This window comes from Oncorhynchus nerka, linkage group LG9b, assembly GCF_034236695.1.
Source record: "Oncorhynchus nerka isolate Pitt River linkage group LG9b, Oner_Uvic_2.0, whole genome shotgun sequence".
Classification (NCBI taxonomy): Eukaryota; Metazoa; Chordata; class Actinopteri; order Salmoniformes; family Salmonidae; genus Oncorhynchus; species Oncorhynchus nerka.
The window spans coordinates 5,687,969-5,704,495 of NC_088424.1; the positions used below are offsets into that span (position 1 = coordinate 5,687,969).

A 16,527-nucleotide genomic window follows, 5' to 3' on the forward strand; every position below is an offset into this window, starting at 1 on the left:
ACTTTCCAACTATAGTCTCTTGCGTTCTGAGTCAACTACTCACTACATTTTATGCAGTGCTAACTAGCTGTAGCTTATGCTTTCAACACTAGATTAATTCTCTGATCCTTTGATTGGGTGGACAACATGTCAGTTCATGCTGCAAGAGCTCTGATAGGTTGGAGGATGTCCTCCGGAAGTTGTCATAATTACTGTGCAAGTCTATGGAAGGGGGTGAGAACCATGATCCTCCTAGGTTTTGTATTAGTCAATATACCCGAAGGAGAACAGAAGCTAGCTGTCCTCCGGCTACACCACGGTGATACACTACAGAGTGCCGCAGAGGCTACTGTAGACTAGAGGTCAACCGATAATGTTTTTTCAACGACAATACCGATTATTGGAGGACCATAAAAAAGCCGATAACGATTAATCTGCCTTTTTTTGTAACAATGACAATTACAACAATACTGAATGAACACTTATTTTAACTTAATATAATAAATCCATAAAATAAATGTAGCCTCAAATAAATAATGAAACAGGTTCAATTTGGTTTAAATAATGCAAAAACAAAGTGTTGGAGAAGAAAGTAAAAGTGCAATATGTTCTATGTAAGAAAGCTAATGTTTCAGTTCCTTGCTCAGAACATGAGAACATATGAAAGCTGGTGGTTCCTTTTAACATGAGTCTTCAATATTCCCAGGTAAGAAGTTTTAGGTTGTAGTTATTATAGGACTATTTCCCTCTATACCATTTGTATTTCATTAACCTCTGACTATTGTATGTTCTTATAGGCACTTTAGTATTGCCAGTCTAACAGTATACTACAAATCAGCCGGGCTAGACAATCTGGACCCTTTCTTTCTAAAATTATCTGCCGAAATTGTTGCCACCCCTATTACTAGCCTGTTAAACCTCTTTCGTGTCGTCTGAGATTCCCAAAGATTGGAAAGCAGCTGCGGTCATCCCCCTCTTCAAAGGGGGGGACACTCTTGACCCAAACTGCTACAGACCTATATCTATCCTACCATGCCTTTCTAAGGTCTTCGAAAGCCAAGTCAACAAACAGATTACCGACCATTTCGAATCTCACCATACCTTCTCTGCTATGCAATCTGGTTTCAGAGCTGGTCATGGGTGCACCTCAGCCAAGGTCCTAAACGATATCTTAACCGCCATCGATAAGAAACATTACTGTGCAGCCGTATTCATTGATCTGGCCAAGGCTTTCGACTCTGTCAACCACCGCATCCTCATCGGCAGACTCGACAGCCTTGGTTTCTCAAATGATTGCCTCGCCTGGTTCACCAACTACTTCTCTGATAGATTTCAGTGTGTCAAATCGGAGGGTCTGCTGTCCGTACCTCTGGCAGTCTCTATGGGGGTGCCACAGGGTTCAATTCTTGGACCGACTCTCTTCTCTGTATACATCAATGAGGTCGCTCTTGCTGCTGGTGAGTCTCTGATCCACCTCTACAGACGACACCATTCTGTATACTTCCGGCCCTTCTTTGGACACTGTGTTAACAACCCTCCAGGCAAGCTTCAATGCCATACAACTCTCCTTCCGTGGCCTCCAATTGCTCTTAAATACAAGTAAAACTAAATGCATGCTCTTCAACCGATCGCTACCTGCACCTACCCGCCTGTCCAACATCACTACTCTGGACGGCTCTGACTTAGAATACGTGGACAACTACAAATACTTAGGTGTCTGGTTAGACTAAACTCTCCTTCCAGACCCATATCAAACATCTCCAATCCAAAGTTAAATCTAGAATTGGCTTCCTATTTCGCAACAAAGCATCCTTCACTCATGCTGCCAAACATACCCTTGTAAAATTGACCATCCTACCAATCCTCGACTTTGGCGATGTCATTTACAAAATAGCCTCCAATACCCTACTCAACCAATTGGATGCAGTCTATCACAGTGCAATCCGTTTTGTCACCAAAGCCCCATATACTACCCACCATTGCGACCTGTACGCTCTCGTTGGCTGGCCCTCGCTTCATACTCGTCGCCAAACCCACTGGCTCCATGTCATCTACAAGACCCTGCTAGGTAAAGTCCCCCCTTATCTCAGCTCGCTGGTCACCATAGCATCTCCCACCTGTAGCACACGCTCCAGCAGGTATATCTCTCTAGTCACCCCCAAAACCAATTCTTTCTTTGGCCGCCTCTCCTTCCAGTTCTCTGCTGCCAATGACTGGAACGAACTACAAAAATCTCTTAAATTCGAAACACTTACCTCCCTCACTAGCTTTAAGCACCAACTGTCAGAGCATCTTACAGATTACTGCACCTGTACATAGCCCACCTATAATTTAGCCCAAACAACTACCTCTTTCCCAACTGTATTTAATTTATTTATTTATTTTGCTCCTTTGCACCCAATTATTTTTATTTCTACTTTGCACATTCTTCCATTGCAAAACTACCATTCCAGTGTTTTACTTGCTATATTGTATTTACTTTGCCACCATGGCCTTTTTTGCCTTTACCTCCCTTCTCACCTAATTTGCTCACATTGTATATAGACTTGTTTTTTTTTACTGTATTATTGACTGTATGTTTGTTTTACTCCATGTGTAACTCTGTGTCGTTGTATGTGTCGAACTGCTTTGCTTTATCTTGGCCAGGTCGCAATTGTAAATGAGAACTTGTTCTCAACTTGCTTACCTGGTTAAATAAAGGTGAAATAAAAAAAATAAAAAAAATAGCTTCCGCCCCTCTCCTCGCTCCCACCTGGGCTCGAACGAGGAACACATGGACAACAGCCACCCTCGAAGCAGCGTTACCCATGCAGAGCAAGGGGGACAACTACTCCAAGTCTCAGAGCGAGTGACATTTGAAACACTATTAGCACGCACCCCGCTAACTAATCTCGGGAGTTGATAGGCTTGAAGTCATAAACAGCAGAGCTGCTGGCAAAACACACAAAAGTGCTGTTTGAATGAATGCTTACGAGCCTGCTGGTGTCTACGGTCGCTCAGTCAGACTGCTCTATCAAATCAAAGACTTAATTATAACATAATAACACACAAAAATACGAGCCTTAGGTCATTAATATGGTCGAATCCGGAAACTATCATCTCATAAATCTAAATAATCCTGTTACATTGCACAACCTTCAATATTATGTCATAATTATGTAAAATTCTGGCAAATTAGTTCGCAACGAGCCAGGCGGCCCAAACGGTTGCATATACCCTGACTCTGCGTGCAATGAACGCAAGAGAAGTGACACAATTTCACCTGGTTAATATTGCCTGTTAACCTGGATTTATTTGAGCTAAATATGCAGGTTTAAAAATATATACTTCTGTGTATTGATTTTAAGAAAGGCATTGATGTTTATGGTAAGGTACAGTCGTGCAACGATTGTGCTTTTTTCGCAAATGCGCTTTTGTTAAATCATCCCCGGTTTGGCGAAGTTGGCCGTCTTTGTTAGGAAGAAATAGTCTTCACACAGTTCGAAACGAGCCAGGCGGCCCAAACTGCTGCATATACCCTGACTCTGTTGCTAGAGAAGTGACACAAATAAATTCATGTTAGCAGGCAATAGTAACTAAATATGCAGGTTTAAAAATGTATACTTGTGTATTGATTTTAAGAAAGGCATTGATGTTTATGGTTAGGTACCCTTTTCACGAATGAGCACCGCATCGATTATATGCAACGCAGGACACACTAAATAAACTAGTAATATCATCAACCATGTGTAGTTAACTAGTGATTATGATTGATTGTTTTTTATAAGATAAGTTTAATGCTAGCTAGCAACTTACCGTGGCTTCTTACTGCATTCGCGTAATAGGCAGGCTCCTCGTGGAGTGCAAAGAGAGGCAGGTGGTTAGAGCGCTGGACTAGTTAACCTCTCTAGGGTAGGGGGCAGCATTTGGAATTTTGGATGAAAAGCATGCCCAAATTAAACTGCCTGCTACCCAAAACGGTTAAAATAGTGTCTGAGTATAACAGAACTGATTTAGCAGGCGAAAACCCAAGAAAAATCAATTCGGGAAGTTTTTTATTTTATTTTTCTATTCAATGCCATTACAGTATCCATTGACTTAGGACTCCATTTGCAGTTCCTATGCCTTCAACTAGATATCAACAGTCTTTAGAAATCATTTCAGGCTTGTATTCTTATAAATGAGGGAGTAAGACCAGTCTGAACGAGTGGACCCTACCGTGTCGCAGAGCTTTTTCATGCGCATGTGCATTTCTTGTTTACCTTTTATGTTGACGACGTTATTGTCCGGTTGAAATATTATAGATCATTTAGGCTAAAAAACAACCTGAGTATTGAATATAAACATCGTTTGACATGTTTCTATGAACTTTACGGATACAATTTGGATTTGTCGTCTGATTGTTTTGACTGCGTTTGAGCCTGTGGATTACAGAAGAAAATGCGCTAACAAAAAAAATATATAAAGAGACTTTATCGAACAAAAGGAACATTTATTGAGTAAATGAATGTCTTCTGATTGCCACCATATGAAGACCATCAAAGGTAAGGGATTAATTTTCTCTCTATTTCTGAGTTTTGTAATGCTTCTGCTTGGCCGGTTACTGTTTGTAAAAATTTGTCAACTGGGCTAGGTATGCTTTCGCCGAAAAGCATTTTATAAATATGACACTGTGGTTGGTTTAACAAGAAGTTAGGTTTAAAGATGATGTAAAATATGTTTTGTTTTCTGAATTTTTATAATGAACATTTCTGTAATTGAATTTGGCTCTGCAATCTCACTGGATGTTGGCCAGATGGGACGCTAGCGTCCCACGTACCCTAGAGATGTTAACCGTAAGGTTGCAAGATTGAATCCCCGAGCTGACAAGGTAAAAATCTGTCGTTCTGCCCCTGAACAAGGCAGTTAACCCACCATTCCTAGGCCATCATTGAAAATAAGAATGAGATCTTAACTGACTTGCCCAGTTAAATAAACAGTGTTTGTAATATTACACTAAAAAAATATATATATATTTTTTTAAATCGGCTAAACCTGTGTCCAAAAATACCGATTTCCGATTATTATGGAAACTTGAAATCGGCCCTAATTAATCAGCCATTCCGATTAATCGGTCGACCTCTAGTAGACCATTGCAAAAACAGTGTATTAATCAATTATTTGGTGTAGTGAATATATTTGATATAGTTTTATCTAAAAAGGATGACTTTAATGTTTTCACAATTGTTATGAAATTCCTCTGAGAAGCCTCCACTGGTCAGCTGATAATGGTGAAAAGACCCAAAGATTACCTTCCCAGCAATCATAGACTACAGCGAACTAATAATAAAAAGGGCTGAGCAATGTGGACAAAAATCCATATAACTGAATCTCTGGTGGTACTATACTTTCCGAATGCACTGTAGGTCACAAATTAAAAGATAAAACCCACACACAGTAGCAATATATGAATCTAACAGTACATTTGCTATCCAACTAAGAGCTGAGAAATTAAAAGTAAACCTACAGAAAGCTGAGAGCATCCTCTTTCCAGCTGTGACAAGAGGATAGCTGCGTTTCCCCAGCAATTGGATTTTAAAATGTTACTCAATCATAACACTTAAGGAGCATTTGTCTCTCTGGGAAATGAGAGAGTGACTCGACACAGCAGCAGGCTCCGGCGAAACAGGTACATGGGCAGGCAGACACTTTCATTACAGGAATCACGACGATAAAGTAGTTTACTGTTTAAATCATGGTTTTAGCCTCCAGGAAAAAAAAAAATAGGCCGTTTTTAGTGAGGTGAATGTACAGCGCACACAAATGCAACCAATTAATTGGTTGTCAAAAGGTCGCAAAACGGGACTAAAGGGTTGTAGTCTGGAGCCCTGCCTTGTAGGCTTTTCACTATATGCATACTCTAACTTTTGTTTCACTTCAATGAAAACAGGCTCCATCTTTGCAATCAACACTAGCCTAGGCAAAGGCTCCTCTCTCTCGCTTTCGCTCTCTCCTCAGCAGCAGAGCAGCCCCAGACAATTTATTTTATTGGCCAAAAGCCAACAATTACCTGCTAACGGAAACTCTATGCCCCAGTGGCTTTCCATAGCACCCCTACACACATCGTGGGGCGCTCTGTCCATTGTGCTGACGGCGCAAAATCTGTATTCTCTTCGCTAACCTGTCACTCAATCATTTAAACTTTTTTTCTATTTTTATACAGGGACGTAAAACTGAGGGGGCACAAGTTTCAACTGAGGGAGCTACGCCCCCTTTTGCCCCATCGTGGAGCCAGGTATGTGCTGATATAAAGTGAATTCAGAAAGTATTCACACCTTGACTATTTCAAAATGTTGTGTTACTGTGCCTGAATTTAAAATGAATTAAAATGTAGTTTTTTTGGTCACTGGCCTACACATATACAATACCCCATAATGTCAAAGTAGAATTACGTTTTTCAACATTTTTACAATTAATAAAGAAAATCTGAAATGTCTTGAGTCATTAAGTATTTAACCCCTTTTGTTATGGAAAGCCTAAATAAGTTCAGGAGTAAATATTTGCTTAACAATTCACATCATAAGTTGCATGGACTCACTATGTTCAATAGTGTTTACAATGATTGAATGACTACCTCATCTCTGTACCCCACACATACAGATAATTGTAAGGTCCCTCAGTTGAGCAGTACATATCAAAGTCAGATTCAACCACAAACATCAGGGAGGTTTCCAATATCTTGCAAAGAAAAGCAGACATTTAATATCCCTTTGAGCATGGTGAAGTTCTTACACGTTATATGGTGTACCTATACACCCAGTCACTACAAAGATATAGGGGTCCTTCCTAACCCAATTGCCGGAGAGGAAGGAAACCGCTCAGGGATTTCACCATGACGCAAATGGGGACTTCAAAACAGTTACAGTTCTCAGAAAACTGAGAATGGAGCAACAACATTGTAGTTACTACACAATACTAACCTAATTGACAGAGTGAAAAGGAAGCCTGTACAGAAGACAAATATTCCAAAACATGCATCCTGATTACAACAAAAAGCTAAAGTAACACTGCAAACATTTTTTTTTTTTAAATCCTGAATACAAAGTGTTATGTTTGGGGCAAATCTAATACATTACTGAGTACCACTCTATATATTTTCAAGCATAGTGGTGGCTGCATCATGTTATGGGTATGCAATCGTTAAGGACTGGGGAGTTTTTCAGGATAGAAATAAATAAAATGGAATGCAGCTAAGCACAGGCAAAACCCTGGTTCAGTCGGCTTTCCACCAGACACTGGGAGATGATTTCAATGCTATTCATTGACTACAGCTCAGCGTTCAACACCATAGTGCCCTCAAAGCTCATCAATAAGATAAGGACCCTGGGACTAAACACCTCCCTCTGCAACTGGATCCTGGACTTCTTGACGAGCCGCCCCCAGGTGGTAAGGGTAGGTAACAACACATCTGCCACGCTGATCCTCAACACAGGGGCCCCTCAGGGGTGCGTGCTCAGCCCCCTCCTGTACTCCCTGTTCACTCATGACTGCACGGCCAGGCACAACTCTAAAAACATCATTACATTTGCCGATAACAACAGTGGTAGGCCTGATCACTGACAACAACAAGACAGTCTATAGGGAGGAAGTCAGAGACCTGGCCGTGTGGTGCCAGGACAATAACCTCTCCCTCAACATGATCCGGACAAAAGAGATGATTGTAGACTACAGGAAAAAGAGAACCGAGCACACCCCCATTCTCATCGACGGGGCTTCAGTGGAGCATGTTGAGACGTTCAAGTTCCTTGGTGTCCACATCAACAACAAACTAGAATGGTCCAAGCACACCATGACAGTCGTGAAGCGGGCAGGACAAAACCTATTCCCCCTCAGGAGACTGAAAAGATTTGGCATGGGTCCACAGATCCCCAAAAAGTTATACAGCTGCACCAACGAGAGCATCCTGACTGGTTGCGTCACGGCCTGGTATAGCAACTGCTCGGCCTCCGACCAAAAGGCACGACAGAGGGTAGTGCGTACGGCCCAGTACATCACTGGGGCCAAGCTTCCTGCCATCCAAGACTTCAATAGCAGGTGGTGTCAGAGGAAGGCCCTAAAAATTCTCAAAGACTCCAGCCATCCTAGTCATAGACTGTTCTCTCTGCTACCGCACGGCAAGAGGTACCGGAGCGCTAAGTCTAGGTCCAAAAGGTTCCTTAACAGCTTCTACCCCCACGCCTTAAGACTCCTGAACATCTAATCAAATGCATTGCCCCCCCCCCCATTATTTTCCACCACTGCTACTCTCTGTTATCTATGCACACTCACTTTAATAACTCTTCCTTCACGTACATATTACCTCAATTAACTAGTCTAACAGGTGCCCCCGCACATTGACTCTGTACTGGTACCCCCTGTGTAGTCTCGCTATTGTTATTTTACTGCTGCTCTTTAACTACTTGTAACTTTTATTTGTTATTCTTATTCGTATTTTGTAAACTGCATTGTTGATTAGGGGCTTGTAAGTAAGCATTTCACTGTAAGGTCATCTGTAATACATCTGTTGTATTCGGTGCATGTGACTAACACAATTTGATTTTGACCTTTCAGCAGGTCAATAACCCAAAACACAAGGGCAAATATACACTGGTGTTGCTTACCAAGAAGACAGTGAATGTTCCTGAGTTTCCGAGTTAACGTTTTGACTTAAATCTGGTTGAAAATCTATAGCAAGACTTGAAAATGGTTGTCTAGCAATGATCAACAACCAATTCGACAGAGCTTGAGTTTTTTTTTTAAACAAATAAATGGGCAAATGCTGCACAATCCAAGTGTGGAAAGCTCTTAGAGCCTTAACCAGACTTAGTCACAGCTGCCAAAGGTGATTCTAACATGTATTGACTCAGGGGGTTGAATACAAGATAGTTTTTTTCTTCTTCTTCAAATGCTCAAATTGTTCTTAAACTTTGACAGAGTATTTTGTGTAGATCATTGATCATTTTGCATTTAGTTGTTACAAAGTGGGATTAAGATGGCTTAATCCCACTTTGTAACAACTAAATGCAAAAAAAAAAAATCAAGGACTGACCGGGTGAAACTCAGGCTATTGATGAGCTTCCAGAACATTATTTTCACCTGAAAATTATTTTCCAATAAGTGCAGATGAATGGACAGAAACAACAACAATTGATATACCCATAGATAGTCTAAATGCAGCCTAATGTGTTACCTTCCTGGACTCCATATGGACCTCCTGCTGGCAGCACTGTTTGCAGACAGGCTGGATGGAGATCAGGCTGAACTCCCCCAGCAGGTCACAGGAGCTGCACAAGAGGTTGCTGGAAAAGCCCAGCTCCCTGCATGACTCTGAGGACAAGTTGGCTCCATATGCCGACAGCTGAGCAGGAGACAATGGGAAACATTGGATTGGTTGTCACATCACTTATTCTTAAATACATCTCCATTTAGCCACAACAGTGTCACAAGATAGAGTATGGGCTGGCATACCAATCAGTAATGTGGAGGAATCTCACATTTTTATTTTATTTAACTAGGTAAGTCAGTAAAGAACCAATTATTATTTACAATGGAAAGGCCTACCAAAAGGCAAAAAGCCTCCTACGGTGATGGGGGCTGGGATAAAAACAACAAATAATAAATAAAGGACAAAACACACATCACGACAAGCTAGACAACAACATAAAGAGAGACCTAAAACAACATAGCCTGGCAGCAACACAACAACAACATGGCAGCAACACAATATGGTAGCAGTACAAAACAGGGTACAAACATTGTTGGGCACAGACAACAGCACAAAGGGCAAGAAGGTAGAGACAACAATACATCACGCAAAGCAGCCACAGCTGTCAGTAAGAGTGTTCATGATTGAGTCTTTGAATGAAGAGATTGAGATAACTGTCCAGTTTGAGTGTTTGTTGCAGCTCGTTCCAGTCGCTAGCTGCATCGAACTGAAAAGACGAGCAACCCAGGGATGTGTGTGCTTTGGGGACCTTTAACAGAATGTGACTGGCAGACTAGGTGTTATAAGTGGAGGATGAGGGCTGCAGTAGATATCTCAGATAGGGGGAGTGAGGCCTAAGAGTGTTTAGAAATAAGCAACAACTAGTGGGTCTTGCAACAGGTATACAGAGATGACCATTTTACAGAGGAGTATAGAGTGCAGTGATGTGCCCTATAAGGGGCATTGGTGGCAAATCTGATGGGCGAATGGTAAATCAAATTGTATTGGTCACATACACATGGTTAGAAGATGTTAATGCGAGAGTAGCGAAATGCTTGTGCTTCTAGTTCCGACCGTGCAGTAATATCTAACAAGTAATCAAACAATTTCACAGCATCTACTCGAGAGCACCCTTACCTGCCGATCTATAAATCACGTCTCCGTAATCTAGCATGGTCATCTGAATCAGGGTTAGTTTGGCAGCTGAGTTGAAAGAGGAGCAATTACGACAGAGGAAACCAAGTCTAGATGTAACTTAAGCCTGCAGCTTTGATATGTGCTGAGCGAAGGACAGTGTACCGTCTAGCCATACTCCCAAGTAGTTGTAGGAGTTGATTACCTCGAGCTCAGAACCCTCAGAGGTAATAATCACACCTGCAGGGAGAGAGGTATTCTTCTTACCAGACCACATGACCTTTGTTTTGGAGGTGTTCAGAACAAGGTTAAGGGCAGAAAAAACATGTTGGACACTAAGAAAGCTTTGTTGTAGAGAGTTTATCCCAAAATCTAGGGACGGGCCAGCTGAGTATAAGACTGCATCATCTGCATATAAATGGATGAGAGCGTGTCCTACTGCCTGAGCTATGTTGTTGATGTAAATTGAGAAGAGTGTGGGGCCTAGGATTGAGCCTTGGGGTACTCCCTTGGTGACAGGCAGTGGCTGAGACAGCTGATGTTCTGACTTTATACACTGCACTCTTTGAAAGAGGTAGTTAGCAAACCAGGCCAAAGACCCCTCAGAGAGACACCAATACTCCTTAGCCGGTCCACAAGAATGGAATGGTCTACTTTATCAAAAGCTTTGGCCAAGTCAATAAAATTAGCAGCACAACGTTTCTTAGAATCAAAGGACAACGGTGACATCATTGCGGACCTAGAAGGTTGCACTAACACATCCATAACCTGAGCGGAAACCAGATTGCATAACAGAGAGAATACTATAGACATCAAGAAAGCCAGTCAGTTGACTATTTTTAAGTTTTTCCAACACTTTTGATAAACAGGGCAAAATAGAAATAGACCGATAACAGTTAGGGTCAGCTTGATCTCCCCCTTAAATAAATGACAAACTGTGGCTGCCTTCCAAGCAATGGGAACCTCCCCAGAGAGGAGAGACAAGTTAAAAAGGTCTGAGATAAGCTTGGCGATGATAGAGGCAGCAACATTAACCTCTCTTGGGTAGGTGGCAGTATTTTACATTTTGGATGAATGAGGTGCACAATGTAAACTGCCTGTTACTCAGGCCCAGAAGCTAGAATATACATGGTAGTATTGGATAGAAAACACTCTAAGGTTTCCAAAACTGTTAAAATCATGTCTGTGAGTATAACAGAACTGATATGGCAGGCGAAAACCTGAGGAAAATCCATCCAGGAAGTGGGATATTTTTGATGTGGGAACTTTACTATTAAATTCAGTATGTATTTTGGATTGGACCCAAATTCCAGTTCCTATGGCTTCCACTAGATATCAACAGTCTTTAGACATGGTTTCAGGCTTGTATTCTGAATAATGAGGAAGAATAAGACCATTCTTTCAGTGGACTCTAGAATGAACCAGAGCCGTTTTGAGCGCGTGACCCGATTACGTGCCGTTCGTTGTTTTTCCTTTCTATTGAAGACGCTATTGTCTGGTTGAAATATTATGAATTACTTAGACAATAGACAACCCGAGGATTAATTCCTTTACTTGGTTTTAAAATGTTTCTATGCTTTTGTAAGCGGGGCACTGTCCTCAGATAATCGCATGGTATGCTTTCGCCGTAAAGCCTTTATGAAATCTGACACAGCGGCTGGATTAACAAGAAGTTAATCTTTAAACTGATGTATAACACTTGTATTTTTATAACTGTTTAGTTGGACTATTTCTGTATTTTGAATTTGGCACTCTGCAATTTCACCGGATGTTGGCCAGGTGGGACCCTAGCGTCCCACCTGCCCATAAAAGGTTTTAAAGAAGAAAGGGTCTAAACCATGTGACCCTTTGTTTTGGGGTCAAGTTTCAGGAGCTCCTTCAGCACCTTGGACTCAGTGAACACCTGCAGGGAGAAACTTTGTAGGGGGCAGGGGAAATAGAGGGAGGAGCACCGTGGCTAGTCACATTAGAAGGGGTGGGAGATGAGGAAATGTTGGACGGGCAAGAAGGCATGGCTGAGTCACATAGGAATCATGACTTAATGAAGTGGTGATTAAAGAGCTCAGCCATGTGCTTCGTGTCAGTAATAACCACATCAACTTCAAGGGACATGGGCAGCTGTGAGGAGGGTTTATTCTCCAGGTCTTTAACAGTTATCCAGAACTTCTTGGGGTTAGACCCAGAGAGAACTGCTCCTTAAAGTAACTAACTTTGACTGTCCGGATAGCCTGAGTGCACTTATTTCTCATTTGTCTGAACGAGAGCCAGAGTATGCGTGTGCCAAGCCTTTCGCCAAATGCAATTCTTGAGGTGGAGTAACTCTGCAAGATCACAGTCGAACCAGGTACTTAACCTGTTTTTAATTCTAATTTTCTTAATGGGGGCGTGTTTGTTAACAATACCACTGAAAATGTCAAAAAAGGTCCAAGTGTCTTCGACAGAGGGGATCAAGCTGATTCTATACCATTTTACAGAGACCAGTTCATGAAGGAAGGCTTGCTCAAGTTTTTTAGCAAGCTTCTACGACAAATCAGGACAGTTCCTTTCATTGAGCATCCATTACTAACACAAAGTAGTGTTGTGGAAATTCCGGTCATAAACATTCATTTATATACACATCATTGGGTCGTGTGCATGTAACCCGTTTAAATTATCGCGTTCATCTTCACAGAAGTACAACAATGAGGTTAGCTAGGTAGAATGTTTGCATAATCTCAGCTGCTGACTGTCTCGCCGTGGTTGGCTCTTCCCTTTGTCACTTCAGTCTTTCATCTATCACAACTCGCATTAAATCGGGTTTGCGTTAAAGTGCAGTATGTAAGGGTTAACGTTTGAGATGTCTTGTCATTTGTAGCTAACGTTAGCTGGTGAACGAATCAACTTTAGTAAACCGGTGCGTTTTTGATAAGCCACGTCATTCGTTTCAAGATAACTACACTGTCGCGGCAAAGGAGTGGGTATAAATCGAGTGTAACAAAAGAAAATCTGCCATCCGATAAACGCGGTGCTATGTATACGTGTGGATATTCTTATTTTTGTTGATAAACCTACCGTTTGTATGAGAGAAAGAAGCCACAGGAGATACACCTCCCCAGACATTTTGGAGATTGCTTTGTTAGGGAGGAAATTGAGGACCCATTAAATGTAGGAAGTAGTACTGCCAACTGCCTGATGTCATGTAAATTGCAATATACACGCTTTTTGGGTTCTCTTTACATTCAACACACTGTGATTTTATATTCGCAATAATAATATCTGATTGTTTATCATTATCTGTCTAAAAGTTGTGATTTGTAATTTGTCTTCCTCTTTTCATATGGCTAACAGAAAGGCACCTTTGACTTTTCTTCTTTGATCAGACACAGTTACATTCCATTCGCACGTGGACACCGCCCCCTGTAGCCAAATTCAAGAACTGTTTAAAATGTGTCCAATCCCGTTACAACAGACTTGACTGTTGACCAATGAAAAGCCTATCCAATTTAGTGGACTGTTGGTTCCACCAATAGGGATTTTGTAACTAATATAAATCATCCGACGAAAATAGGCGTGCGGAGTGAACACAGCTTCTAGAGAGGGAGAATCGCAGACACCGAGGAACACAAGGCCGTTTCTGTTGACACCCTTGTGAGGGGGGGGGCATCTCAACGTCAAGACGGTATTGAGGTTTCATGCAGTTCTCTTTTATGAGAGTACATTATCCTAAGAAACAAATCATTTGGATCTGAGTGTGTTCCCGTGAACAACCAGGGATGTAAACACTGGACAAGAACAATTCAAATGCACAGGGCCATACACAGACACAAATTCGCGCTGTGATTGACAACGTTCCACTTCCTTTTATGTTGTATTTTCTAAACAAGGAATGACTTGTTCTCACTGGATTGTTTGATGGGGCTTCTAAGGATCATGATGCCGCCAAAGTTTCAGCTTCTGGCGCTTTTGGCATTCGCAGTGGCCATGTTCTTCTTGGAGAACCAAATCCAGAAGCTGGAGGAGTCTCGGGTGAAGCTAGGTAAGACTGCGTTCTAACTATCCACGTTAATCATGCTGCACGCAGCCGGTAATACAACAGGGAAAATGAGTCTGACATCCAATAGGGGTTGAATCATTGCTAAGCGTTTGTCAGCATGGTTGTCAATTTAGGGTTATCTTGTGACAATTCTGCTTGTGAGGTGACAAACTGGCATTTTGAGGGCAACCCCAGGTGTGAGTGTGTGATATCTATCTATTTACATATCCAATTTACAGTCTGTTTTTGCCTGAAGATGTCGACCATACACTTACGCTGTTTACACTAAACTGCACTGATGTCCGGACGCAGTCATGGTTACATTTAGCCCAATATTGGACTAAAGGAGCGTAAGGTTACTCAGTCCAAGGACCTTACATATTCTGTTTAAAGTGTGAATTGGCTCTGGGAGCGAAAACGGCCAAATACTCCATTTGAAATGTGAACTGATTCTCAATTGCTGTACGGTTCTGGAAACATATAGCCCTCTACTTTAATATCACGTCAAAAATCATTAAACAAATTTAAAATACACACTTACTGTACACTGTTAACAGTTGCCGCTGACAGTATTTTTCAGTGACAATGTATTTGTGATTTCTGTCTTGATAACATACAGGTAATTAGTTCAGGTAGTCCATTCGGTTTTCCATCTGTTTGCCACGTAAACAAGCGCTGTAACATGGATATATGGTCGTTTGGTAACCCTAACCCTTTAAAGGTGTGTATCTATTAAACCTTTTGATTTGAAAATGATTTCTAGCTGATATGAAAGATCAGGTCCTTATACTTCCAAAACCGTACCACAAGTGTTGCGTGTTTGTTCATACCATGCGTCGCAGCTCTTAAACTACAGAAGACGCTTTCGTCCAATGACTCTTATATGTAATGGAAATTAGTCACGATCAAGGGCTAGGTTACATTAAGACATCGTGAAGCCTTGCGATACGTACCTCAGGAAAACGTACCTCAATGATGGTGTGTGTATATACAGTTGAAGCCGGAAGTTTACATGCACCTTCAACAAAACATTTAAACTCAGTTTTTCACAACTCCTGATATTTAATCCTAGTAAAAAAAATGTTGTAGGTCAGTTAGGATCACAACTTTTATTTTAACAATGTGACATTTCAGAATAATTGTTTTATTTCAGTTTTTATTTCTTTCATCACTATCCCAGTGGGTCAGAAGATTACATGCACTCAAATAGTATTTGGTTGCATTGGCTTTAAATAGTTTAACTTGGGTGAAACGTTTCGGGTAGCCTTCCACAAGCTCACCACAATAAGTTGGGTGAATTTTGTCCCATTCCTCCTGACAGAGCTGGTGTAATTGAGTCAGGTTTTTAGGCCTCCTTGCTTGCACATGCTTTTTCAGTTCTGCCCACAAATTTTTATATATGATTGAGGTCAGGGCTTTGTGATGGCCACTCCAACACCTTGACTTTGTTGTCCTTAAGCCATTTTGCCACAACTTTGGAAGTACGCTTGGGGTCATTGTCCATTTGGAAGACCCATTTGCGACCAAGCTTTAACTTCCTGACTGATGTCTTGGGATGTTGCTTCAATATATCCACATAATTTTCCTCATGATGCCATCTATTTTGTGAAGTGCACCAGTCCATCCTGCAGCAAAGCACCCCTAAAACATGATGATGCGGTGCTTCACGGTTGGGATGATGTTCTTCGGCTTGCAAGCCTCCACCTTTTTCCTCTAAACATAATAATGGTCATTATGGCCAAACCGTTCTATTTTTGTTTTATCAGACCAGAGGACATTTCTCCAAAAAGTATGATATTTGTCCCCATGTGCAGTTGCAAACTGTAGTCTGGCTTTTTTATGGAGGTTTTGGAGCAATGGCTTCCTTGCGGAGTGGCCTTTCGGGTTATGTCGATACTTTTGTACCTGTTTCCTCCAGCATCTTCACAAGGTCCTTTGTTGTTGTTCTGGGATTGATTTGCACTTTTTCACCAAAGTACATTCATTTCTAGGAGACAGAATGAGTCTCCTTCCTGAGCGGTATGACGGCTGAGTGGTCCCATGGTGTTTATACTTGCGTACTATTGTTTGTACAGATGAACGTAGTACCTTCAGGCGTTTGGAAATTGCTCCCAAAGCTTCTAAAGCCATGACATTTTCTGGAATTTCCCAAGTTGTTTTAAAGGCACTGTCAACTTGGTGTATGCAAACTTCTGACCCA

At 41.5% G+C, this 16,527-nt stretch overlaps 1 protein-coding gene and 1 pseudogene across 1 annotated transcript in view; one reads left to right on the forward strand and one right to left on the reverse strand.

Annotated features, from left to right (window-relative positions):
• LOC115114173 (selenoprotein F-like) overlaps nucleotides 1-13,471 on the reverse strand; it is a 34,045-nt pseudogene extending 20,574 nt beyond the window's left edge.
• Nucleotides 13,472-13,865: 394 nt separating this feature from the next.
• The window catches only part of LOC115114172 (heparan sulfate 2-O-sulfotransferase 1-like), a 30,010-nt gene continuing 27,348 nt past the window's right edge, over nucleotides 13,866-16,527 (forward strand). The window contains exon 1 of the mRNA XM_029642221.2: nucleotides 13,866-14,330. Coding sequence (XP_029498081.1) covers nucleotides 14,207-14,330 — 124 coding nt within the window. The 5' untranslated portion in view covers nucleotides 13,866-14,206. The remainder of the gene's footprint in view (nucleotides 14,331-16,527) is intronic.